The following is a 25,018-nucleotide window of genomic DNA, read 5'->3' on the forward strand; positions in this document are numbered from 1 at the left end:
TCCAAAGCGAGGGCGTTTCTCGCCGGGGCACTGGGCGTCTTACAGCGGACAGAGGGGCCAGCCTGGCCTTTCCACCGAGTTTCCACCTCCGTCCCGGGGCTGAGCGCCCCCACACCCGGCAGCAAAGACGAGAGATGAGCCTATTCCTGGATGTGAAAGCTGAGGGTGGGTGTGACCGGCGATTTGCGAGGTCACAGCACGTGGGCATGGGGGCATCTTAAGGGCGCTCCCCGCGGGGCTGCTTCAAAAAGGGGACTGCGAGGGTGGGGGAACTGGGCGGCGGCTTGGCCCTTCTGGCGTTGCCAGGCGCGCGGTTGCCGGGTGACCGGGGCTGTTGACCGTCCGGCGGAGAGCGCCAGAACGAACGCAGGGCTCGCTGCGAGCTCGCCGCACCCACCATGGCCTCTCGCAGCGCGGGCACCCTGCTGACCGAGTTCAATGCCGCCTACGTGCCCCCCGCCCTCATGCCCGGGTAAGGCCGCCGAGCATGCAGGCTGGACCTGCCTGTCAGAGCCCCTGGGGCGCCCCTCCCTTCCCCTTCCGCAAAACCCCTCCTCGGTCGTCGAAACTCCGCCCCCGCTCCTGTGGGGTTTGAAGGAACCCGGGGCGCCAAATTTTCATCTAGCTCAGTGGTCTTCCCGGGGGGTTGCGCGCTCAGAGCAGGCAGAGGCTGGGCGCCGGCGGGGGACCCTCCAGATACCCTGGGGTAGGAATTCCACCCCTAGAGAGCGCAGACTACACCCAGCCCGGGATAACGGGCCCTCCAAGGGATGCAGGCCGGGTAACGGGGAGGAGAGGGAGACTCCGTGTGGGGTTGGTGTTTGGAGACGCGCAGGCAGGAGCAAGAAAGTGAGGCGTCACCGAGAAGGGAACAGGTTCTCGGCTCCCAGCACTGTGTCGGGCATTCAGGATTCGGGCAACGTTAGTATTTATCGTTTGAAGAAACGGGGGCGGGGCTCGAAAAATCTGGCAAGACAGGACGGCAGTGCGTTCGGTAGTGTGCGCTATGCACCAGAGGGGGGTCGGTTTTCCCGCTGGTCTCGCTTCATCCTCACAGAACCCGGTCCCCAGAGCTGCCTTGCTTTTAGCATTTTCAGATGCAGAATCAAACCTACCCTTTCTTTCTCTGGATATTTTCAAATTCCAAACATCCAAGATGCAAATCTAATTGTTTCCTTCCTCCCCTGTCTCCCAAAGTGTGTGAGATTTCCCCTCCCAACCTCCTCTTCCAGGGTGTAAGATTGTCTTATTTCTCTGTCCAGTCAACTTGAACATTTAGGACAAAGGCTGGATTCTAAGAAGTAACCTGCACAATATCAGCACATCTGTATAAAGTGAATGAATGAATGAATGAATGAATGAATGAATGAAATTAATATCTTTAGAATTCTGTAGGCAGGTCTTCCTGTGGATGAAAAAAAAAAAAGCACATGCTCTCCCCTGTGGCCTGAACAGAATGCAAAGTGAATACAAGACATCGCAGTATATTTTGTCTGAAGTTTGAGTTGTTTTGAAGCAGGATAAGTAAGACATTGAGGAGCTGTGATATTAAAATCATTTCTGCGCACAGAGGTAACTAAGCACTGGTGCTGTAGTTTTAACCCAGCCCACTTGTGGGCAGGACCTTGGAGAGCTCAAAAGCCACTTAGGTTCCAGTCAGAAAAAGCTGATTTACCAGGTCGCAGTTTTCGATTCTTTCATCCATTTAGGCATTCGTTTGATAAAAACGTATTGAGTGCTTGGTATGTGCTGGCTGTTGTGTTAAGACAAAAATGGAGGGGGGGATGCCCTTGATGGGTTCCCAGTCTGGCATTAATACATAAGGTTTAATTCAAATCCATCTTTGTGACCTTGGATAGTGGTGTTTATATACACCACATTCTGAGTGTTTATCATGAGGTTTGATTTAATACATTGATGTATTTTTTACCTTAAGCCCCCACCCCATAGTCTCCAGTTGGACCTTAACCCTCCCCAATGGTGCCCCCACTCTATTTAGTTGTGGGAGAGTGATTGTTTCAGAAGCAATCCCAGGATGCTTCCCTATCCGTGCCACTTGTCTGCAGTTCTCTTGAGCAACCTGTCCTGTGATTGATATGGAAATTGTGATAACAAGTGAATCATAAACAAGGCTCCTAGCCTGGACTGGACTCCTAGCCTGGAGCTGCTGAACCTGGATCTACTGCTTTCTCGGCTGGATCTTTCTGGGAGGGGTATGCTCTCCCTAAATATCCCCATTGATGAGGGATGAATTGAATTGTCTTATGTTTCTAAATGCTACCTCATTGGCAATTTTGTTCACTTAATGAAAGAATCCAAGAGTCTCCGCCACACTTGGATAATTATTATTTTTGTGTGTCTTTTCAAACATTAATCACAGGATTTTCAGGGCAGCCAGTTTCTTCTGGCACTCACATCATCCCTCTTACCAGTGTTATTCATAGAGGCAGAGAACGGTGATGCCCTGGGAGATCCTGTGACTTAGCTCCTCCCATTCTAGACTCAGTCACTGAGGTCTGGAGGGGACTTGCCTGAGCCCCAGGCTGGTGATGGAAGAGCTGGGCTGGAACCAGGTTCCTGATGCCCCATAGTAGCACCCAGGAGCCCCTCATATGAGTACCTACTGTGTGCCAGGCACTGTGCTGGGATTTTAGAAACTTCAAAAAAAAAGAAAACCTCTTCACAACAACCCAGATGAGAAATGAGCAGCTTGCCCAAGGTCATTTAGCAAGTTGCCCTGTCTGGTCTTTATGATTTCAACACCCTGCTCTCCCCAGGCTCCAGGCTAACAAGCTATTATCCTTAGTTAGATCCCTGCAGTGTTCAAGGCCTGGTTCTACATGCCAAGGGAACCAGGACGCTGGTCTTCAGACTAGTTGGCCAGGGTGCTCCATCTGATCCTTTGCTGCTCCAGGTGGCAGCTCTCAGGCAGCTTGCCACTGTCTGGCCTGTGTACCATCCCTGCAGGGAGCAGGGAAGTCTTGAGTCAGAGTTCCTGGGATTGTAAGGCTTTTTAAGGATGAGACTGGCCTTAGCAAGACTGTGCCTCCTGCTTGCAGGTCAGATCTGGGTGGCATCCTCCTTTTCTCCTTGTCTCCCACCACACCTCACTGGTTCTCGGGGCAAACACGTGACCTGCCATTGTGCATTCATTCATGCACAGACTGCTACTGCCCCTGATGCCTACAGCTCCTGCCCAGCAGCTCTCACCAGGAGGGAGGGCAGGGGAGCTTGCACCCCAGCCCTTCCCTCCATCTGCCTGGAGTGGCAGCTGTGCCCATATCTGTCACTGAGCTAAGCCTGGACCTCAGGGGCTTCAGGGCCCTAAAATCAGTGCATTCCACACTTGCCATTGTCAAGAGGGTGGTCCCACCCTCTGTGTCCCTTTCCCCGGAATCCCTGTAAAACAGACAGGCAACACCCAGTGGTATGTTAGTTAACATTTAACAATCAACTCTCTGGAGGGAAAAAGCTTTAACTTGTAGCAGTCATATATGTTCTATAAATACTCCCACCACAGCTGATTTCAAGAGATTAACGTGGCATCACTGAATGCAGAGTTGGGAAGAGATACGCAGCAGCAGAGCACCACACAGTAATTCCACCATACAGATACAATCGAAGGAAATTACCTCAAGAACACAGACAATAGTGAAATGTATGAAATCATTAGGAAGCATGAGTTTTGAATATTATCTTTGTTTTTAATATAATGTCTTTAATTGTAACTTTATATAATTTAATTTTTAATACTGGCTTGTTTAACAACAGGCTTGCAAAAATCCTGAAAATTTAGCAATCAGTTCTCTTGAGCCAGTGTGAGCCAATATAAGCTGCCCCTAGCACATTTCTGCCTGCTCCCACCAACTTCTTCAGGCCTGAGATCTCACGTCTCAGGGTGAAAGAGGTGCAGTCCAGACAAGAGGAGGGGAGGGTTTGTCAGCTGCATCTCTGAAGCCCCTTCCATTTCAGCCCAGGCCCTGGCACTAAGGTGTGCAGCCCTGAAGACAGCCCAGTGCATCCTGGGTATGAAGCAAAGGCCATCTGCCCAGGTAACCGGAGGAGACCCTGTGTGCCCAGATAGGTAACCAATGCCTCTCACACAACCCTGAGAAACTGGGGAGCCTTCCTAAAAACAGAGGGTCAGGGCCCCTGGAGACCTGGGCTTTGGAACAAGGACGCTTCTTCTCTCCAGAAGAACGATCAGCCCTTAAAATGTGCCTCCATTTGTCAGTTCAATTCAACAACATTTATGGAGCATCTACTGAGTGCCAGGAATGCCAGGGATAAAGATACAAATAGAACGCAGCTCTCTCTCCCCATGGAGTTTATAATTCGGAAAGAATGAGTGAGGGCCCAGGTAATTACGACATAGCAGAATGTGACCTGGGACGTAAGAGAGGCCCAAAGAGCAAGGACAGTTCATAGAGGGGACAGGCATGGCCCATGGATGGGTCAGAGAAGGCTCCACAGAATGGGGGTATTTGAAATATTCCTTGAAGAATGGGTAAGATCACAATAGGGGAGAGGAAGACAGCAGTGTCTTCTGGATGCAGTGATGGCCTGAGGAAAACATGGGGTGGAGGTGGCAGCAGGATGTATTCCACAGTAGCAAATGTCCTGTTTGGCTGGAGTGGAAAAGCTGAGGCATGAAAGTGGATAAGACTGGAAAGACCTCTCACAGAAGCCCGTGTCAAGCAGGGCCTTGAGTGTCTGGCGGTTTGTTCTTAATTTCACAGGCAAGGAGGAGCCCTGGAAGCTTTTTGCCCAGCAGAAGGATCTCAACAGAACTGTGCTCAGAACCAAATGTTGTGGAGAAGAGGGCACGTGTGGAATGAGGACACGTTAAATAGTAATAAGTTAATTAATTAATAGGGCTGCTCCTAGGATCCCCGATGGCTCATGGTAATTAACTTTCATGGTAGCTATGGGGCCAACCAGTGCTATCAAGAGGCAGGGACACTGTCCCCTGCAGGCACAGTAACCACAGCAGACCTTAGGGTGCACGTGTGCTCGTTGCCCAGGGCCCGGCTGAACACTGTCTTCTAGCTTGTGGGGTGTGCAGGTGGGTGAGGGGCACAGGAGCATTGAAGAGGTCAAGGAGTAGGTGTGGTGGCACCACAGGGACAGTTCAATGTCCCGTTATGAGACCCACCATTCCCTTCTGTTCCTCTCCACCTTGACCTGCCACGCAACTAGCAAAATGGGCCTTCAGAAGGCGACACCATGGAACTGCATGGGGTCACGCTCAAGGCACGCAAATGCAAGTGCATATGAGGGACACAGCCCTAGCTAGCCAAGGTGTGCGGGCTGAGTGCTAAATAAATGTGCACATTTGCACGTGCGCCCGTGCACACACGGCCCCCCCCACCAGCAGCAAGTTCTGAACGGAATCTGGAATCCAGGCAGAACCTTAGGAGCACTGCGGAGGAGAGGGCTTCTATTCTATTGGAATGCAAATACCTTGGCATTCAGAGAAGGTAGAAAAGCAGGGAGCAGAGGAGGAGTAGGGCAGAGAGCATGGGGGTGGCGAAGAGAAGAATCACAGGAACACGTCACATTTCTATAGCTACTTCCTTCAGAGGAGCGCGAACGCCCCTGTGGGTGGGATGCTTTGTGACAGAACCAAGCCCCTTTGAAAACAGCGTTCCAGGACATGGTGCCCCGGGTTTCTGGACTTCTGCCTCCTCCAGTGAACATTTATTGAGCACTTGTCACGTGTCGAGTGGCTGGATATAAAGGGGAACACAGATTAGCAGAGGAAATGAAGTGCCGTGGATCTGTGTGGAGGACGGATGAGCATCTGACTGTGACGCGGAGACACTGGTAGAACCAGGGCATCCAGTCAGGGAGGATGGCAGCGCCCTGGTTCTGTGAGTGAGTGGGAAATGCCCCAAAGGGCAGGCAGAGATTTGGCATTCCAGGAAAGGAGATGTGTGTGAAGGCTTGGAGGCCTTGAGAGCATGTGGGGCCCCACAGAAGTGAGTAACACTTCTGGGGTACAGGGTACCTGTGGGGAAGTGAGAAGAAAGAGGTGAGCCTTGGTGACCTGACGTATATTTGAGAAAGATCGCCCGGCATCATTGTGGATGGCAGGCTGGAAGGGGTAAAACCTGGTCTAGCACACTATCTAGGAGATTCAGGACCATCCAGGTGAGAGAGGAATGATTGTAGCAGACGGATGCAGGGCGGTGGGAAAGTTACTAACAAGGAAGCATAAGCAAAACTTAGCAATAGGTTGGCTGTGGAGGACAGCAGGGTGATTCCTGCTTTCTGGTGGATTCTGGTGGAATCTAGTGGGTGAGGAGGGTGTTAACCAGGAGAGGCGTATCCAGAAGGAGGAACAGGCTGGTTTCAATCGCAATGAGTGTGGATAGCTGAGGGTGTGGATTTATAGCCAAGAGAAGGGTCAGGGACAGAGATACAGATTGGGAGGTCCTTGGTGTTAGAAGTCTAACATGGGTGAGCTCCTCCAAAGGGAAGGGTCCCTGAAAAGAGAAGAGGACACCAGCATCTAGAAGATGAGGAAAAGAGTCAGACCCAATCAGTCCTCCTCCACATTGAAACCTCCAAGCCTCACCCAGTGGAAACCCTTTGGTGGAGCTCCACCAATACCAACCTCCTCCCCTCACCCGGAATTGGCCTTCTCTCCTTACTTCTAATAGCATTAGAGCCTAGACCACTGGCATAGCCCCTGCACACGCACATATGCACCCGTGACTCAATGCGTCCTGAATGAGGGGTGGGCTTGAGGAAGAGGGCAGAGTGAGTGGACTTTATAATTCCTGTCACCTAGCATTGTGCCAGCACACAGTAGGTTCCCAATCAAATAACTTAATGCCATCTGAGTCTGTGTGTTGTTTTTTTAAAGATACAAAGAAAACAACAAACCACCCCCAATCCAAACACCTACAATTAACCAGGGTTAGCATTTGGTGAACATCATTCTAAGTTTCTCTTTATGTGTATATTCAAATAAAAGACAAGATGGATGGATGGATGGATGGATGGATGGATAGAAAGATAGACAAAGCAATTTTACAAAATTAGGATCATACTATATTTACTATTTAAAAATGAAAAGCATGAAATTTAATCTTACTAGAACTTAACTGAAGACAAAGATACTGAAGCAAAACGGAAAAATAGCTAGACTTTGGATAAATGCTAATTCATCACAAGAGATATTAGCTCGTAAAATGTCCCTCTGAAGAAGAAAGAGAAAAAAAGGGAGAAAAAGAAATATAAAAGCCGTTAAGGGGTTAGAGTCATTACTTTTTTTTTAAACAACGTTTCAATTTTAGATGCCATGGGTTGACTCTGCTTTAGAAATTCTTAGTAAGTACACACCCATTTTCTCTCTACCGACCCACTCCCCAATCTTGTTGTTTAAACTGTTTGGTACTGTGATAGGTATTGTAACATTTACATTCTGTTCTGCAACCAGCCTTCACCTGCTAGTCCTAGTTCTGTACTTAAATAGATTTGAAGCTCACCACCAGTTGTTCTAGCAGAGGTTCTATATTACTGAGTGTGTTTTTCTTTTGAATCAGCTCTCAGTTGACAGGAGTTTGTCACACGGCTTTCACAAAGAGGCCAGGGGTGCTTTATTTCCTAAGCGCTTTCATGCTGGGAAAGGACTGGCAGCCGCCTTTATACCTGAATGACCACTTGGCCAGTTTGATACCCTTGGGCCACGCTCTTTTCCATACAGCGTGTTGTCCATGACCTTTCTTTAGTTTTCATGCTGTCGCTTTATTATCTCTTTTTTGGGTTTTGGTAGCACCTGTTGACCAGCACCTCTTTTATTCCCTATGTTCTGAACCACTTGAGAAATCAGATAAAAGCGAGAAAGCTGATACCGGGAATGAGGCCGACACTGAACTCCAGAATGAGACGGCTGGGCTGCACTGGGTGGGGCAGGCTTTCCTCCCAAAGGGCAGTGTGTCCACACAACACAGGGCGTGGAGGAGTCATGTGGGCTTCGTTGCTTCCGAGAAAAAGGAGGAGGAGGGCTAGGCTTCAAGAAGCCTTGTTTTTTTCCCTTCAACCCACCAGTCAGATGTTCCTTCACCTCCAAGGTGGAAGAGCAAGTGGATAACAGAGGCACTTCCGTGGGGAGCTCTTTGCTCATGGAAAGACTCACTGGGATGAAGGAAGAAGTATCTCCCTACCTCTTGCTTTGACCTATGGATTTATTGAACTCATATTTTTGTGAAGTCTCAAACAAAGCACAAAGAACTCTCAGGAATTCTGCTTCTACTTCTCAGGTTATTTCTTCCAAACGAGTTTCTTCATCAGTACAAATGTCACAGCGACAATATGAGCCAAGGACATTAGACTTACCAATTGGATGACCTTATAAGGCGTTAATGAAAAAGTACAGGTTCACATTGAGGTGGTGGGCCGGAAGTCAGGGGAAGCATAGGAGTGGAAGACCTAAAGAAGGTACAGGGGATTGCTTAGAGAAATTTGGAAATAAAGGAAGAGAAAGGGTGGTACATAAGAAAGAAGCAAGGCTTATTGGACAATTTTGTGGTCTAGGAAAAATGTACACATTTGTAGGTAGAAGGGGAGAAGCCAAGAGAGAATGAGAGATCACAGATGGCCAGGAGGAAGGACAGAGGCTGAGAGAAACAGGGAGGGACCAATTAGGGCTGTGAACGGAGGGGGGGCGTCCAGACCCAGGAGGGGTGAGCCATGGCCAAGAGGAGGACTCGGTCCTGGAAGTGGCCAAGATGACCCCCTAGGCTCGAAGGCACCCACCAGCCCCACCATCTTTCCAGGGCAGGAGACTGACCATCTATGAGGAACTCAAGAGGGGGCAGCAGAAGGGCAGAGGCTTGTGGGAGAGGGTTATGACCACCAGGGTCAGGCTATCAAGAGCAGAGATGCCAAGGGGACAAGAGAGGTGAGGCTGGAGGAAGGCCTGAGTCCGGTCGAGGAGCGCACCCCTCCACCGCCTGCTCTGGCCCAGGCGGCCTCAAGTACGGCCAGATTCTAGAAAGGCACTGATGTTCTGGCCCCTGTGCAAGCCTCTGGTCTGGAGATGTGACCATCCTAGAGGACTAGGGGAGAAAGAGGCCCAGAGTCTCTGTCACTTGTCCTTCTCCAGAGACCCGAGCTGGGCAGTGCACCTTAGGAAGCTTCTCAAGGCCCAGAGGTGACCCCAGTGCCCACTGACCTCACACCCAGTTTTAAGGGCCTCCCATGGAACTGACCCTGGAGCCCTTCCCTGACCTGTCCCTCCCCTCCCCCACTGCTGTTACAGGTACCAAGGTCATGTTCCTGGTGTGGCCTTCGCCTTCGGCTGCCCGTACGGCACCGCTACCCTCAAGTACTTCCAGGACCACCGCAACACAGCCCTGGAGAAGAGCCACACTCCCTTCAGCAAGGGCGGCCACTTCCCAACCCTCTTCTCCCCAAACCCCAACATCGTGTTGAGTAACCGCTCCCACACCCGGGACCGCTGGCTGCACAACCCCACCTATACCCGCTTCAACCTGGACAATGACCGCTCCACTGAACTCACCTGCTTTTACCAGGTGGGTCGCTCTCCCCCTGACCATGGGGAGGGGTGATGGCTGGGGCCAGGGGAGACCTCTCACCCTCCAGGGGGCATTTACTTGCTGTTTTAGAGCCCCTGAGCCACCCTGGTGAGTTTGGCTAGGAGCAGTGGGGAGAGAACTCAAGACTCCGCTTCCCTGACCTCCCCCCACCCAGGGGCTCCTGTAGTCTTGTCCCTGCTCTCTCCACTGCTGAGAGAGCTGGAGCCTCTGGCCTGGGGCCTCTCAGCCCTGTGAACTCTTGCTTACCTCCTGCCTGGGTAAAAGGCAAAGGTTGACCCCCAGGATGAACCACACATGCACGAAGGGCCCACTAAGCCTTCACCCGGCTCCCACTGCAAGTCTGCTTTCAACTGTACTCGCCCACCTGGCGCCAGGTGGGCCCACCTGACACCCCAGACTGCACTCTAACTTCCCTCAAAGGAAGACAGGCAAATGGAGGAGGACCTGCCCACGTCCCAGTGTTCTTTCCTGCTCCTCTGTCTCTTAAAGCCTCCTCTGGCTCTGGTTCAAACGCGTCCCAGCGGGCCACAGGCACACAGGCACTCAGCTTCCTTAGTGGGAACAAAGGGAGCTATGCTATGTTCCTGGAAACCACACTTTCTCCCTCACTTCCCTTGCAAACATCCCTCCAGCCTGACTTCAAGGACACAGGTGCCTCCTGGTCCTCAGGGTAGAGAACTGTATGAGCAGGGAGCCTCCTCAGGGAGAGGCCCAGATTGATGCCGTCACAGCCCAAGGAGCTGTGGGACTGTCTCACTGTCCTCCATTTTGACTCTCGCACAGAGCATGCCCTGTCCCGAAGGGAAGGAAAGGGAGAAAGAAACACAGAGCTTACCTGTGCCACCTGCTGAGCGGGGCCTCACATACCGTACTGTGCTGGTCCCTTGTCTCATTTACTCTCCATAGCAAAACTGGCGTGGTGAGTGTCATTGCCATCATTAGACAGATGAGAAGGCAGGCTCAGAGAGGACACCTAGCTGGGGACTCCTTCAGGGGCATTAGGGGAGATGCCCCCACGCCCTGCCCAGGTGACCGCGGTCACTCCTGCACACTAACAACTTGCCATCTCTTCTCGGCTTGAGCTGTAGTTGGCACAGCAGCATCGGAAGTACTATCAAGACAAGACGGGCATGGTGCTCCGCGTCCCCTATTTCGTGCTGCCTGTGAAGGAGTGGGAACGGTACCCCATCCCCACCGACCTGTGAGTGCCTGCCTTCCTCACCCATACATGCAACACTCACATGTCCACAGGGCACCCGCTCTCTGCCCGGCACGTAGGCACCCAGACTGAGAAATGAGTTACGACCTTGCCCTAACGAGCCTACAGTGCAGAGGGTGACAGTTACAGAACAAGGGGTCAGGGTTCCGGCAGCTTGATGATGCCAGGAACCTGAATGGGTGGAATTAGGGGGAGCATTTTCCTGGCCCGATGCACTGGGATTTTGGGGGCAAACCCCATAATCTTTGCCAGCCTGAATCTGCAGGCTTCTTCCAAGCCCTGCAATGGCAGCCTTACAGCCACGCTCCTCCAAATGCGGCACAGCTGCTCTGAGCAGCAAGGAGTTGCTGCCCTCTGGCGGACACGGAGGGCACTACACAAAGGAGGGACTGTCCCCCAATACCGTGCAGACGCGAAACATGTTCTACAGCTTTGACAATGTCTTCAAAGTTCAACTGTCCACTTGACAAAATGTGCAAGTCCCTCAATGCCTGCACCGTGATGATTTTATCCTGGAGAGCTTCTTTTCCCAAGGAAGGCCAGCTGTTCCTTGTAGATAACCTGGCACACGGTTTCTTTGCCTGACACTCAGGCAAGGAGATCAGAAGGCTATGCCATCAAGGTGTCGGGTGGGTTAGCGGGGCTCGGGAAGCAATGGACAGATCTCCATGCTTACTTGCCTCAAGAGCCCCGAGTCTCACCGTTATCATTCTTGATGAAGCAGCAACCTTTTCCATAGAGTTTAATGATTTTTAAAGAAACAGATTTAACTTCCTGTATAGGTTCCTCTCTGCAAGATAGATCAGTCTATTTAATAAACAGGAAAACTGAGGTTTAGCGATGGCCTCGGGAGCTTGTGCTGGGCAGCCAGTCTGCTTGGAGGTAGAACTGGAGGAACCCAGACCTTGTGATGCAAACTCTAGGATTCTGAGTTGGCCATCTTTGCCTCTTGAGGTGGCTCTGAGTCACTCCAAACCTGGAGACAGAGTGCGGCTTCTCCTGGGCCTAGAGCTCTTGAGACTGCTCTGGGCAGGATCTGTACCTCCCGCAGCTGTGGGGAGCCTGGGACGCCCCAGCTCCGTTGCTTCTGTTGATGGCTTCACACCCACCATGGAGGGCCGACCCAGTAGTTGGCAGTAAGAGGGCGAGTGTCTGCACTCAGCCCTTCCCCTGATCACCTCATGGCCTGGGGCAAGTCCCTTTCCTGAGTTTTATCACCATCACTGACATCATCACCATCACCATTCTTCTAATATTTGTTGAGAGTTTGCTCCTTGTCCATTATCGTGTTAAGTGCTTTATATGCATTACCTAATTTGCTTCTCAAAGCCAAGCTAAGAGGGATATACCAACATTGGTCCCTTTTACATGTCTACACTTCTAGCAGGAGTTGGGCCAGAATCCATCCCAGCAGTGACACCCATGTCCTGACTCTTAACCACTGTACTGTTGTGCAAATACAAGTTATTTTTATGTTAACTGCAGGGTGACTTATCAGCTGTTACCCTGATGAGCAGCCAGCAGTGTCAGCGGCAGCAGGGTTGGGCAATGGGCAGGTGGGGCTGTGGTTGGGCATTTTTCACCCTCCCTCCTTGACACACTGTGTAACACTGGCTCCACCCTCACCCTCAGGCCTCCTCTGAGCCCGAAGGATAAGTGGCACCTTTTAAGACTATGCCCTGAGAACATGAAGACCTACCAGACGTTCCCATCGGGTAAGAGGGTCTCCTCACAGGAGCGGCAGAAGAGAGACTCCTACTTTGAGTTCAGAGCGTGACGCCTGACAGCCGTGATCCTGGCCAGGTTGGCTCTTTGGAATAAAATCTTTAACCATGATCATCCCATGCTCCTCTCCTCTGAGTCCCAGGAGCATTTGGTTACAGCAGGACAATGCCCAAGGGTCACACAGCACTTTGTCTTAAGGGCTGTGAAAAGCTCAGCCCAAGGGGTTCAAGCCAAAAAAGTGCAGTTGTCAGCGACCCGTTGGGCTCACCCACCTTTCCCCCTGAAGTGGTGGAGGTAGAACTGAGGACTTTAGGGATCCTGAGTTGTAGTGGCAGGTCACCCAGATAGGAGATACCTTCCATCTGCTTCCACTGGTATAATTGAGGAAGGCCCATTATCCCACATCTGAGAATGAAGGTGAAGTGACCCCAGGACTATTGCATATGCAAAGGAATTCCTGTTTGAGCCTGGCTCAGCATTAGTTAGTCCACATAATAACATGTAACAGAGTGGTGTTACTGATAAAGACACTGAGGCTCAGAGAAGTTGAGAAAGTTGCCCAAGCTCACACAGCTTGGAAGTGGCACAGCCAGGATTTGAATCCAAGTCTGTCTGAATCCCAAGCTCTGATTTTTCCACTCCACACCCTGCTTGTTGTCCACGTGGTGACTGATAGGCAGGAATGACACAGCCCTTGGGATCCTGAAGGACCCTGTGGTGCCAGGGAGAAGCACACATTTCTGCCTTTTGTCCAGACTGGCACGGACGAGCTGATTTGGCATCTACCCCTGGGACTATTTCTAGAAGGGGACAGGAGGGAGTCACCCAAGACTAAGCTACTCTTCAAGGAATCTCTGTTTCAGGAGCCTCTAGGCCAGAAGTGGACACCAGAAATGGGTTCCGAGGTCACATGCCTGAGGTGGCCAGGGAAGGCCAAGTTCTAGAGAGTCTATTCTCACCAGACTATTGTTTCCCACTTCCTGGGAGGCCTCCTGCCTGCTGGGACAGGGGACAGGATGTGGGTGACAGTTCCTCAGCGGACAGGATCTGGGATGGGGACCTCAGACCAGGTGTATACCCACACTACAGGAGTTCTCCAACATACCAGCACTTCCTGGATTTAATCAAGGGACTCACCCCTGCATGGTGAGTCAGGACCTAAAAGCAAGGGGACCACTGAAGGTTCAAGTACATGAGGGTGAAACAGCCCTTCCCCTCTGAGCCATCATCAGTTAGACTCCTCCCCTCAGGACACTGTAAATGAGAAAACCTTGTGCCCGTCAGGTAGGCATCTGACAGCTCTCAGAGACCCCTATCAGGGGCTTCTCCTGTGTCTCAGTCTGACCAGCTGGACCCCAAAGGGTCCCTGTGAGGGCCAAACTCATTCCAGGGCTTGGCAGAATAACAAAGCAAATAAAATGATTGCTGGTCACACACTGTCACATCCCAAGGGCCTGGGGGTGCCACGTGGGGCCAAAATGTCTTCTACCTCAACCAGGGCTGGGAAACCAGGTGCCACCTGGAATGACCGCTACGCACATGTCTCAGGACAGGCTGCCACAGGAGATGCAAGGAGAGGTGCTGGGGGTGGGAGTGTGGGCTGCAGTGAAGGGGGGGAAGGACGTATATTTTCCTGTTGAACTTCTTCCCACTTGTCCTGGTCCCTGCTGTGATGTGGGTGGGGATTTGAACCCTGCTCTCGAAAAGACTGGCTATTCCTGCTTACTTGACGTCCTCAGCTAACTTAAACCCTGGAACAAGCAGTTCTTAATAAAAAAAAACAAAAACTTCTATATGACTCTGCATTCAAAACATAATGAACTGATAGGACAAAGAAAAGGGTTTTCCTTTACTTTATTGAATAAACAATATTCTTGAAGTGGGGGAGGATCAGGGGAAAAGTCAGACTTCTAATCAGAGTCCCCTACCGCCCAGAGAGGATTGGATTCCAAGTTCCAATGGTCCCCTTGAAGTTGCCAGTTTAGGTATTTGTGGCCACATCAGCATCCCCAGAAGTGAATCCGAAAGGAGCTGAAAGAAAGAATCCATGAGCTGCCTTAAGCCTCCAGGTGTAAAGCACCCTCTGAACTCTGGGTCACTGTAGTCCTAGAGACACCCTCCCTTGCCCACCTCTCATGTCCCTTTCTCTGAGTAACGGCCAGTTTGCAGCTCTCCCAAGCCAACCCAAAGCTGCCTTTAAGTAACTTTTGGCATCACTAGAATGCAAACCGTGTTTTATAACCTTGCGGTGCTAGAACCCATGGAAAGAAGTGTAAGAAAGTCAAAGAAAAACCCAGGGAGGACAGGAGTCTGGCCCCAATTATGTGCTGGGATACTATGGAAGAAGAATTACCCTTGGTTGTGGTGGTTCCCAGTGTGGACTCTCTTATAGAGAGTCTGCCCAAGCCACAGCCTCCTGGCAGCCATGTCGGCATTGAGAGCCCTCTCCTCCATCCAGGTGGTTGGAAGAGGGGTAGACACTTGACCCGAGCTAGGCCAATCGATTCTCTCTCTGCAAATTTGGAGTCAGAGCTGAAGGATATTACTTAGGAGTCACTGAGGGTCACTCAAAGCCAAGGAGATGTAAACTTGACCACTATGGGGAGACCATATTTGGTCTCATGTCTGACTAAACAGATTGTGGGTTCGTACATCGAGCTAAGTATGGAGTTGCTGAGGAGAGAGGCAAAGACTAGGGTTGCGTCTATCCCAAAGATGCTATCCCAGGTTCCTGATTGGGTGTGCTCTGAGGTCTAGGCGCCTTTGTTCTTTTTTGATTGGTTTGTTAAACGTGTGAGTGGGCATTCTTCCTTGTCATGAAAATCACGTATTCTATGAGACCAAGGACAGAATAGGACCCAGGAGTAGCAGACACATGTGAAAAAATGCCAGCTCAACACCACCGGGGTGCTCTAACAGGGCTGTTGGATAGTGAAATGGGCTCCCTCCAGGGGTGGTGCGTTTCCCATAACTGGAAGGCTGCAAACAAGATTGTTAAACACGTCAGGGAAATATGGAGATGGCCAATCATTTCAAGGGTGCTTGGACCAGATAAGACCATTAAGGGCCCTTTGTGCCTGAAACAAGGTTTGGAAAGGCTTGAGGTCCTCTCTGGTCTCCACCACCAGGCTCCTCACAGCATCCTGGGACCCCGTGCAAATCCCCAACTCCTGGTGACCCCGGAGGTTGTGGGGGAAGAGGCAGGACTAGCGGTGGCAAAGGTAATGCCCCAGGTCAGTCCCAGAGCCCAGGGGACTTAGGGAGCAGCACAAGGGCGTGTTGTAGAGAAGAAGCACGTGAAGTGTGGACCACCTACACACCTCATCTGCAAGGCCTGGAATGCAATCCCCCCTTGCCTGTCAAAACCCCACTCCCTGACTCTTTCTAGGTTTCCTAATTTCTCAGAAGCTCCAGTTTGGCTGATTCTGAAAGAACGGGAAGACTCCCTTGGGAAGACTGAGATGCCCCATTGGCTAAGGGGAGACTGGGGGCCCTTCTCGTCCCCCACTGTGCTGGGCATACGTCCCCTCCAGAACACCTTACTTCATGAAGTCGGGAGCCTTGGCCATGGCGTGTTCAAACTCTGAGAAACACAGCATGTGGTCATTGTCCAGATCCGAGTCATTCAGGACCTGGCGAGGGGTGCGGAGGAGCACAGAGCAGAAAGGAGTCAGCTACGAACATGCGATGGGGGCTCAGGAGAGGGGGAGAAATGACACGTGCCGTGTGCTGCCATAAGCCAGGCTCTCTGCCCAGCTCAGCACTCAGCCCAGAGGGAGGCAGGTGTTCTCCTTCTTCCACTGCCACCCTCACCCCCGGACACGGACACGGAAGTACAGAGAGATGAGGTTGTGTGCACTGAGGCCGGGGACATCGGGGGCTGGTCTCCTCATGGGAAGCGTCCTCTTGGTGCCTCCAGCACACAGTTGGCAGTGAGATAATAAGGTGCAGGGTGAACAGGGTGACACCGCCCACCCACTCCTGTCACCCAGTCACAAGCAGGGATTCTGCACTGCACAGGCTCACTCAGGTCGAGGAGGCAGTAATGAGCCCTCAGTGCTTTAGCTCTGCTCCTAGTTCCCATCCAGACCAAAAGCACATGAAGGGTCTCATGATCTGAGCACAAATGGATCCATGCCCTGTTGGCTTCACGAGGCTGTCTTCATGTCCTGTCATACTTTGGACCGTCACGCCAGGACATCTGGCCATTGTGTTGTGCTGGGGTAATGTGGGAAAGGAGATGTTGTGGTGTGTCCATCTGATGCCAAGCTGCTCTTGGGCCACCTGCCTGCAGCGTTTGTGGGAGGGACCCTGGCAGTGGGTGGCTTGGGCACACCGCTCTGGGGACCCTGGAAGGGAGTCAAGGAAGTAAGTCCTGATCCTGGAGGAAGGACAGGAAAGTGGAGGGTAGTTGCCTCCAGCCATGTGCCTGTCCCCAGGGCACCTCAGCCTGCCGCCCTCTGGGGCCTTGGGGGAAGCTCCACCCACCCCACCCCAGGCACACACGTGGTCCGTGAGGTCGGCCAGCAGGTCCTCGGACACGTCCTCGCTGTGGAGCAGCCGGAGGACGATGCTCTGCAGGTCCTCCTCATCAATGAAGCCGTTCTCATTAAAGTCTGCAAAGAGGAGGAAGGGCCTGAGGCAGGGGCACCAGCCAGGACCCCACAGACTCCTGTCGGCCTCTGCGACGCCCCACAGAACCCAGCTGTCCCAGGTGGGCCTGAGCCTGGCACTCGGTCAGATCCGGGCAGCCTGCAGATGAAAGTGGTACTTAATACATGATAAATAATGATAATGAATAAGAAATAGTAATAATAAGAGAAAGCAGGAGCGTGGATTATGTGCTACCTGTTCACATTTGTCCTGAGAGCTTCACCTGAAGTCACTGAACCTTCACAATTAACCTTTTATTAGGCTCACTTTACCAAAGGGAAACTGAGGCACAAAGGTGTTATATGGTTTGTCCACACTGCCAGTAAGTGGAAGGGTGGGGATTCTGACTCGTGTAGGCTGGTCCCTGAGTCCCGTGTCAACCACTGTGCTATGGAAACGTCCATCTCAGAACTCACAAGCCAGTAGGTCTGTTGGTGGGTAGGAGCTTGTCAGCATGGAAGAGCAGAGGGAGGGCTGGCTTTGGAGCTAGAGGGCCTGCTCGTGTCACTGTGCACCAGCCACAGAGCTGTACCAGGCTGGTTCCTGCCCACAAGGAGCTCCCAGGCTGGGTGTGAAGGGGAGACTGTCTGACACCCAAGCAGCTTGGCTCCAAGAAGAGAGGAACAGACACCCCAAGGACTCCGAGGGTTTCCAGATGGGCAATCTCGTGTCTGGTTGGGGTGCAAGTGAGGGAGGCTTTATGAAGGAGGAGGCATCAGAGAAGCACTAAACGGCTTGGGCCTGCAGAGATGGTGACTGGAAGAGGTGCCAGGGTCTCTAGGGACAGTGGCAGAGAAGGAACCACACCGGAGTGATCAGGCAGGTGAGGGGAGAAGGTCAGAGGTTAAGTCCGGAAGGTGGGTCGAGCTCTGAAGGGCCTTAAATGCCAGAATGAGGCAGTCCTTCCCTAGGACACCCCACATGGTCCCTAAACAACTCATCAGCCATGTCGTAAATGCAGTAAACTTAGGCAAGTGTAATTACTGCCATGACAAACACAGAGGTACCAGGCAATGGTCTAAGGACTCTATATTTCATTGCACTTAATCCTTGTAACAGATGAAGAAACTGAGGCACACAGAAATTAAAGGACCACACTTACTTCTTTAGTCTCATTTTAGCCTCTTGCTTTTAAATGTCTCCAAAGTCATACCTCCAGCCCGGTTTCTCCTTGCACTCCAGGTGCATTCGCGTATATCCACCTGCCTCCCTGCCCTCTCCATGTGGTCTAATAGATCCCTCAAGTTCAACTTATCCAAACCCAAACCCTTCATACACACACCCCCTCGGCCTGTCTCCATACCTGGGGCACTTACAGCTGTGCCCTTCTTGGCAAATGGGCGACTCCAAACCTTCTAGTTGCTTGGCTAATAAACTTAGAGTCACCCTTCCATCATTCCCCACAACTCACGTGTCAGCAAATCTTCCCAGCTCTACCTTCAAGGGACAAAACCCAGCAGGATGACGTCTCCCCACCTCAGGGCCTCCCCCCTGGTCCAGCCACCATCACCTCTCTGTAGGATCACTGCAGCAGCCCCCTTACCAATTTCCCTACTCTGGCTCTGTCCCCTTCAGTCTAGCCTCAACTCAGCAGCCAGTGAACCTGTTAACCGGTCTTACTTCTCCCTCAACACCTCTTCTCCCAGCCAGAGGAAAGCCCAGGTCCCGACAGTGGCCCCCAAGGGCTGCCCTGCTCTCACTCGGCCTCCTTCTCATTTCCATCAGGCCAGGCGTGCTCCTGCCTCAGGGCTTCTGCAGGTTCCAGGGTTCCCCTCCCTGGAACACTTTCTCCCACAGATCCTCTGGGTCTTTATTCCAATGCCAGCTTCGCACCAGGGCACAACCCAGAACCTGTCTAAACTTGCATTCCCTGTCCCTTTCCCTGCTTTATTTTTCTCCCAGCACCGAATATTACCTAACACACTATCGTTTCACGTATGAGCTTGTTTATTTCCCTCCACCAGAATGTAAATTCCACAAGGGCAGAAAGTGGTTTTTTGTTGTTGTTGTTGTTGTTGTTTTTTGGTCACTACTGTATCCCCAGCTCCTAAAACAGAATAGGTGCCCAATGAATATTTGTTGAGTAAGTGAATGAACAACCCAAGGTCATACATTGGTAAGTGATGGAGACCCGACGAAACCCAGGCAGTCTGACTCTATGGGCAATCTATGCTCTTAATCACTCATAACTGCTTTTATTGTAACAAAGTACCCAATTTTTAGCTGGGCATATGATTTTCTACAATGAGCACCACATTTCCCAGGTTTCCTTGCTGCTAGATGTGGCCATGTGACTGAGTTCTGGCCAACGAGATGCCAAGCAGAAGAGGTGCAGGCAACTTCTGGGAATGTCTTTAAAGAGAACGTGTATTCCTGTGACAATGAGGCAACCTGGGGAATGAAGGATAAAGTAACAAAATAGGAGGAGCCTGAGTCTCCAACATTGTACAACCACCGTGAGCAACTGCCTCTGGAAAGAACATGTAGCTTCCAGTGATCTTGGGAGCTATCTTGTGTAAGCCACTTGGGGTTCCCTGTCAGTTGCCACCAAATTTAACTCTAATTCATTCATTGTCTGAACCTCAGTTTCCTCATCTGTAAAATGGGTAATAGCAGTACCTCACACAGTTGCTCTTCACAGTCGCTATGAAGATTAAGTAAGAAAATACCTGGAAGTCAGCTGGCATGGAATTTGGACTATAGAAGGTGCTTATTAGATATAGTAGAGGCTCAATTGCCTATCATTTGATGATTGCTAAATACAAAAAATGTAAACCTTAGCAACTGTAATATCCTGCTTTCAAGACTGAGAGCTAGAGCTGTATTGGGCACAGAGTGGAGGATTGCGGTTATTGATGTCACAGGACCCTTCAGTGGTAGAGCCAAGACTTTTGTCTTTATTCGCCAAGGCAGGATATGGATGTGGAAGGTGCAACTAACCACCTCCCTCCTTAAGCAGGTGGCTCTCCCCCAGCTGAAAGTTTATCAGCCCAGGGACTGGAGGCTAAGGCCCAAGATGCTCACTGCTCAGCTAGGCTTTCCCTGCACAGCCTGTGCTATCATACTCCATGGGGAATGGCTGAGAGCAGGTGGAGGGAGCAGAGGGCCCGGCCCTGGGACTGGACGCAGTGGGCAGCCACAGTGACATTGCACTGCGGGTGGGAAGCTCTGCAGCCTCTCCCAGAGACCCCGCAGTGTCCCCAGGCATCCTGCTGGCCCAGCTCCCATATGCAGAGACTGCAGCAAAGTGACATGACTTTGGTCCTAAGCCAACTGGAAACAGAATCCTTAGCTGGAGTAAAATGTAGTGCTGGACAGTTCCTGTCCTTTGGGGTGCAAGGGCAGAGCAAGCTGGGAAAAGGCTGGGGGCTGGGTGCTCTGGGCCGCTGGCCAGCCCATGGGGCCTTAACAGCCTCTGGACCTGCAGCCTTGGGACACTCTGGGAAGGGGTGGCTTCCTCTTGCAGTTTCCCAACAATAGGGGAGATTAGAGTGCTGACGGGGTCAGGGCTCATCCTTCAGGTCCCCCCAAAACACTCTTACCACCATCATCCCAACCTCTCTGCCATATTACTGCTTGCAATTTACAAATTACTTTCACAAAAATTAGCCCGTTTGATGAAGTGAGTTGGGCTTGTTTTCACTATTTTATTCCCACGAGAATTGAGGTTGCCTCCCTGGCTCCTTCTCAGCCACTAGCATCCTCGTTACTGTGTCAGATCTTGGGAAGGTGTGGGAAGATCTGCCACTGGTGCTCTGGCATCTGCCCGAGAGAAATTCACATCTGGCAGAAGCCATACTGATGGGAGCAGGAAGTCAATGCCGGTGATGTTGGTCTCCGACAGGTAGAAAATCTCCCCAGAGGTGCTGAGACTGGGGGCTTGATCAGTAGAAGGTCAAGTGTGTCCCTCAAAGCAGATATTGGAGCCCAGTAGGTACATTTCAGGTAGGTGTGGCTGGCCCTGCTGGATTCTGGACCAAGAGCCATTCTCTCCTTCTTTATTACTAATAGAACTGCATCTCTTGTTTAGGATGACATCATGTTCCGCTTAAAATACTCGGCTTTCCAGTCTCCTCTGCAGTTATACATAGTCACGTGACATAGTTCTGGCCAATGAAATATAAAGTTGCTGGGTAGGGCTTCCAAGAAAGTTTGTTAAAGGAGAGTGGACTTAATCTGTACTTTTGAATGTCCATTTTGTCCATATCCCTTCTTCCATCCCTTTTTCTTCCTGCTGGAAAGAAGATGAGACGCCTGTAGGCACAGAAACCATCTTGTGACTGTGAGGACAGCAGTCCCATACTAAAGATGGCAGAACAGAAAGCTTGAAGAAGCCGGACCCTTGGTTACTTCCTGAAGCTATTTCCCCAGCTCTGGACTGCCTGACTCCAGACTTTTATTTTTTAACGTGTATTGTCTTACATGTAACTGAATGCAATCCTAACTGAAATAGTAGGTCAGAGCAGTAGTTCTCAAATTCTGCTGCATTTTAGAATCACCCAGGAAGCTTTCACAAAGCTCACCAACACCCACCAGTACCCAGCACCATTACATCAAATCATTGCCACAGAGGCCCAGGCTTTCACAGGTCTTAAAAACTCCCTCGGTGGCCCCACTGTGCAGCCACATCTGCAAACCAGTGGTTTAGAGCTTCTTAAACTTTAAGGTGCAGAGGAACCACCTGATTCAGGGATGGGGTCTGAGACTGCATTTCTAACAAGCTTCCTAGCAGTGTTGACGCTGCTGGTGCACGGGCCATAACTTGGAGTGATGAGAGGCTGGAGCACTGAGTTAGGCCTTTGAACTTGGGCTAAGAATGACTGCCACAGCCATTACCACCACCATCTTCTCCTTTTCATCTCCTGTTCTTTCTTTTTTCCCCCCTCTTGTTCTTCCTTCGCTGCTATCACCACCATCTCAATTTCTTGAGCAGCCACCACGTGCCAGGTTCCAGGCTCAGAGATTCACATGTCCCATCTCTAACCTGTTGACAGCTGTGTAAGGTAACAAATCTTCTGAGCCCAAAGAGAATTCGTATTTGTCTGGGTATATCTGATGAAGACTTGGAGTTTATGAGTCTCTAGACATCTATTTGCAGAGCTGATTTGCATGAAGGCTTTACACTTTTTGCTTTTGTATTTGAGCTCAAGGAGGAAGGAAAACCATTCCAGGGGACCTGGAGAGATGGGGTAGAGGAAGATACAAGGACAGCGTGGGGGAGAGGTGGTGCCTGCTCTTTGATCTGAACTGTGGCATTCTGTCGGACCTCTTAGGAGTGAGGGCATTCTCTCCATTTCTGAGCGAAACACAATTTAGCTCCTGTGCCTTGAAGCTTGCAGAGAACCTGCTGTTCTTCTAGCTCCCCGAAGATTTGGGTGTTTTTGTTTGTTTAGGTCTGGCAACTGTGAAAAGACAGCTGAGGCAGACATCTTTTGGGACATCTTTACCATCTCTGAGAAGTGTTCCCTCCCTCAGCAGTAGACCTCTGCAGCCATGTTTGTTTCTGTGGCTCTGCTTCTTCTTGGCTGTGGTCGATTGGACAAGGATGGTCATCCAACCCAGGGACAGCTAGATCACTGGTTTGGCTGAGCCAATTAGCATCTCCTGAGAAAATGGAAGTGAGAAACAGAGATGCTTGTGGCTAGTCAGAGTGAAGCCCACAGGCCATGTGAGAGGCCAGGACCGTCATTTTTGACCCATAGGCACAAAGGCATATAAATCAGATCTGCAGAAAGAGGAGGTGCACAGAGAGAAGCAGAGATGAGAGACTAGGCATCCACAGAAAGAAAAGGAGAAATTAGCTCTTTCCCTTCCCAACACCCTGCCAGCTGCGTTCTAGCCCCTCAGGGGGCCTGCTTCAGTTCTACCATGGCTGCCATACTGCTTGTGATGGACAAACTCCAATGTGCCCCTCCCGTATGATTTGCACCGCTTCATGTTCATGTTTCTGTATAATCCACACCCCCATTAGTGTGGGCAGGAATTATGACTTACTTCTCACCAACAGACAGGTAAGAGTGATGGATTGTCAATGATTACAATATATTATAGAAGACTCCATCTTGCTGGCACACTGGCTTAAGAGACTCTCTCCCTGGCTGTGTTTGAAGAAGCAAGTGGCCATGTTGGGAGACCTATGTGGCAAGGAGCACAGATCAGCCTCTCGAAACTGATGTCAGCCTCCAGCTGAGAGCCAGCAAGAAGCCAGGGCTCTAAGTTCTATAGATACAAGGAAATGAATTCTGCCAACAGCCAGACTGAGCTTGTAAGTGGATTTCTCCCCAGTTATGCATTCTCCAGGCAAGAATGGAGCCCGGCCAGCATCTTGATTACAGCCTCTAATACCCTAAGAAGAAGACCTGACTAAGCCATGCCTAGATTCTTAACCCACAGGAACTGTGATTTTATAATGTGTGTCATCTAAAGCCACTAAGTTTGTGGTAATTTATTACACAGCAATGGAAAAATGATATACTGCTCTTCTTCATCCGTTGCCTTTTACAGAGAAACATCAGTTGCCTTTTACACCATTACTTGTAACCTAAAGATTCTTGGCTAAGACAAGAGCACCCAGCCTGGGCCAGCATTCTCCATCCAGAATAACTGCTCCATCCAGAAGAATACTGACAGGAAATGGAAGCGGCTAGAGACAGCATAGCAATGAATAAAAAGATAGAAATTCTCTTATATACGATGTCAGAGGGGCAATAGATTGAGGGAGGGGGTTACCATTTTGTGAGGCGTGAAATGGTGGCTCTGTGGCAGAAGGCCTGACAGAGTAGCAGAGACTACATTGGAAAATTCCTGGAGACTCCCAGAAATAACTTGAGGTTAGCAGAGAGGAAGAATAATGGATGGGCTGGGGGACAGGAATATGAAACCAACTGAATTTGGGTATGTCATTTTATTTGTACTTACCGTGCTTGAAGTTCACTGTAAATGTGTGTCTCGTATCAAATTTAGGACATTTGGGGCCAGCATTTCTTCAAATATCTTTTCTGTCCTGTTCATTCTCTCCTCTCCTGAGATTTCAATTGAATGTATGTTAGACCTATCTATTGTCCTACATGTCTCTGAGGCTCTGTTACTTTTTCCTCTTGATATTTCTTCTCTCTCTGGTCTTCAGATTCTATTATAATTATTGATTTAACTTCAAGTTTACTGACTCTTTCCTCTGTCATATCAATTCTCCAGGTAAGTCCATCCAGTGATTTTTATTTCAGATATTTTATTTTTCAGTCCTGTGTTTTATTTGATTCTTTCTTACAGTTTCTATTTATTTCCTGAGAATGTCTGTGTTTTTTGTTTGTTTGTTTGTTGTAGTTTCAGGTGTACAAAACAATGCAATAGTTAGATATTTCACGCCTCACAAAGTGGTAAGCCCTACCCCAATCTGTTGCCCCTCTGACATCATATATAAGAGAATTTCTATCATTTTGTTCATTGTGAGCATACTTTCTTTTACATAATTCAGCATGGTTATAATAGCTGTTTTAAGATACTTATCAGCTAATCCCAAATCTGGATCATGTCAGAATCAGTCTCCATTCTTGAGAATGCGTCACTTTTTCTGTGTTGTTTTTTTTAATTGTATATTAAATAATTTTAGAATGCATCATGGACATAATAAGTAGTTTGTTGTGGAAATTGTAGATTCTGTTATATTCCTCCAAAGAGTGCTGGATTTTTGGTTTTAGCAAGCAGTTGATTGGACTCAAACTGCAAACCCTGTCAAATAGGGACCTTGTTAAAATGCAGTGGTACTCAGATCTCAGTTCAGTTTTTTTTATCCTTACTTGAGCTTCTTTGAGTCTGCCTTATATATACATAGTTTAGAGGTCAGAAAGAGATT

General features: G+C 50.2%; 2 protein-coding genes across 2 annotated transcripts in view; one reads left to right on the forward strand and one right to left on the reverse strand.

Annotated features, from left to right (window-relative positions):
* Positions 1-257: 257 nt before the first annotated feature.
* CIMIP2C (ciliary microtubule inner protein 2C) lies at positions 258-14,239 on the forward strand. The gene is made up of 4 exons (XM_019735274.2): positions 258-472; positions 9,272-9,545; positions 10,658-10,770; positions 12,421-14,239. Exons 1-4 carry the CDS (start codon positions 399-401, stop codon positions 12,563-12,565), a joined length of 606 nt encoding a protein of 201 aa, XP_019590833.2. The 5' UTR covers positions 258-398; the 3' UTR covers positions 12,566-14,239.
* Positions 14,240-14,403: 164 nt separating this feature from the next.
* CIB4 (calcium and integrin binding family member 4) overlaps positions 14,404-25,018 on the reverse strand; it is a 49,497-nt gene continuing 38,882 nt past the window's right edge. The window contains exons 5-7 of the mRNA XM_019735273.2: positions 17,020-17,129; positions 16,057-16,145; positions 14,404-14,544 (exon numbers count right to left, since the gene is read on the reverse strand). Of these exons, the coding sequence (XP_019590832.2) occupies positions 14,514-14,544; positions 16,057-16,145; positions 17,020-17,129 (230 nt within the window). The 3' untranslated portion in view covers positions 14,404-14,513. The remainder of the gene's footprint in view (positions 14,545-16,056; positions 16,146-17,019; positions 17,130-25,018) is intronic.

The sequence above is a fragment of the Rhinolophus sinicus genome, linkage group LG05 (genome assembly GCF_036562045.2).
Source record: "Rhinolophus sinicus isolate RSC01 linkage group LG05, ASM3656204v1, whole genome shotgun sequence".
Classification (NCBI taxonomy): domain Eukaryota; kingdom Metazoa; phylum Chordata; class Mammalia; order Chiroptera; family Rhinolophidae; genus Rhinolophus; species Rhinolophus sinicus.

Excerpts from the sequence above, each read along its gene's own strand:
- CIMIP2C (XM_019735274.2), top strand. The coding sequence starts at position 399 with ATGGCCTCTCGCAGCGCGGGCACCCTGCTGACCGAGTTCAATGCCGCC. Across the intron at positions 473-9,271 it reads CCCCCCGCCCTCATGCCCGG|GTACCAAGGTCATGTTCCTG; the intron begins GTAAGGCCGCCG and ends CTGCTGTTACAG. Across the intron at positions 9,546-10,657 it reads AACTCACCTGCTTTTACCAG|TTGGCACAGCAGCATCGGAA; the intron begins GTGGGTCGCTCT and ends CTTGAGCTGTAG.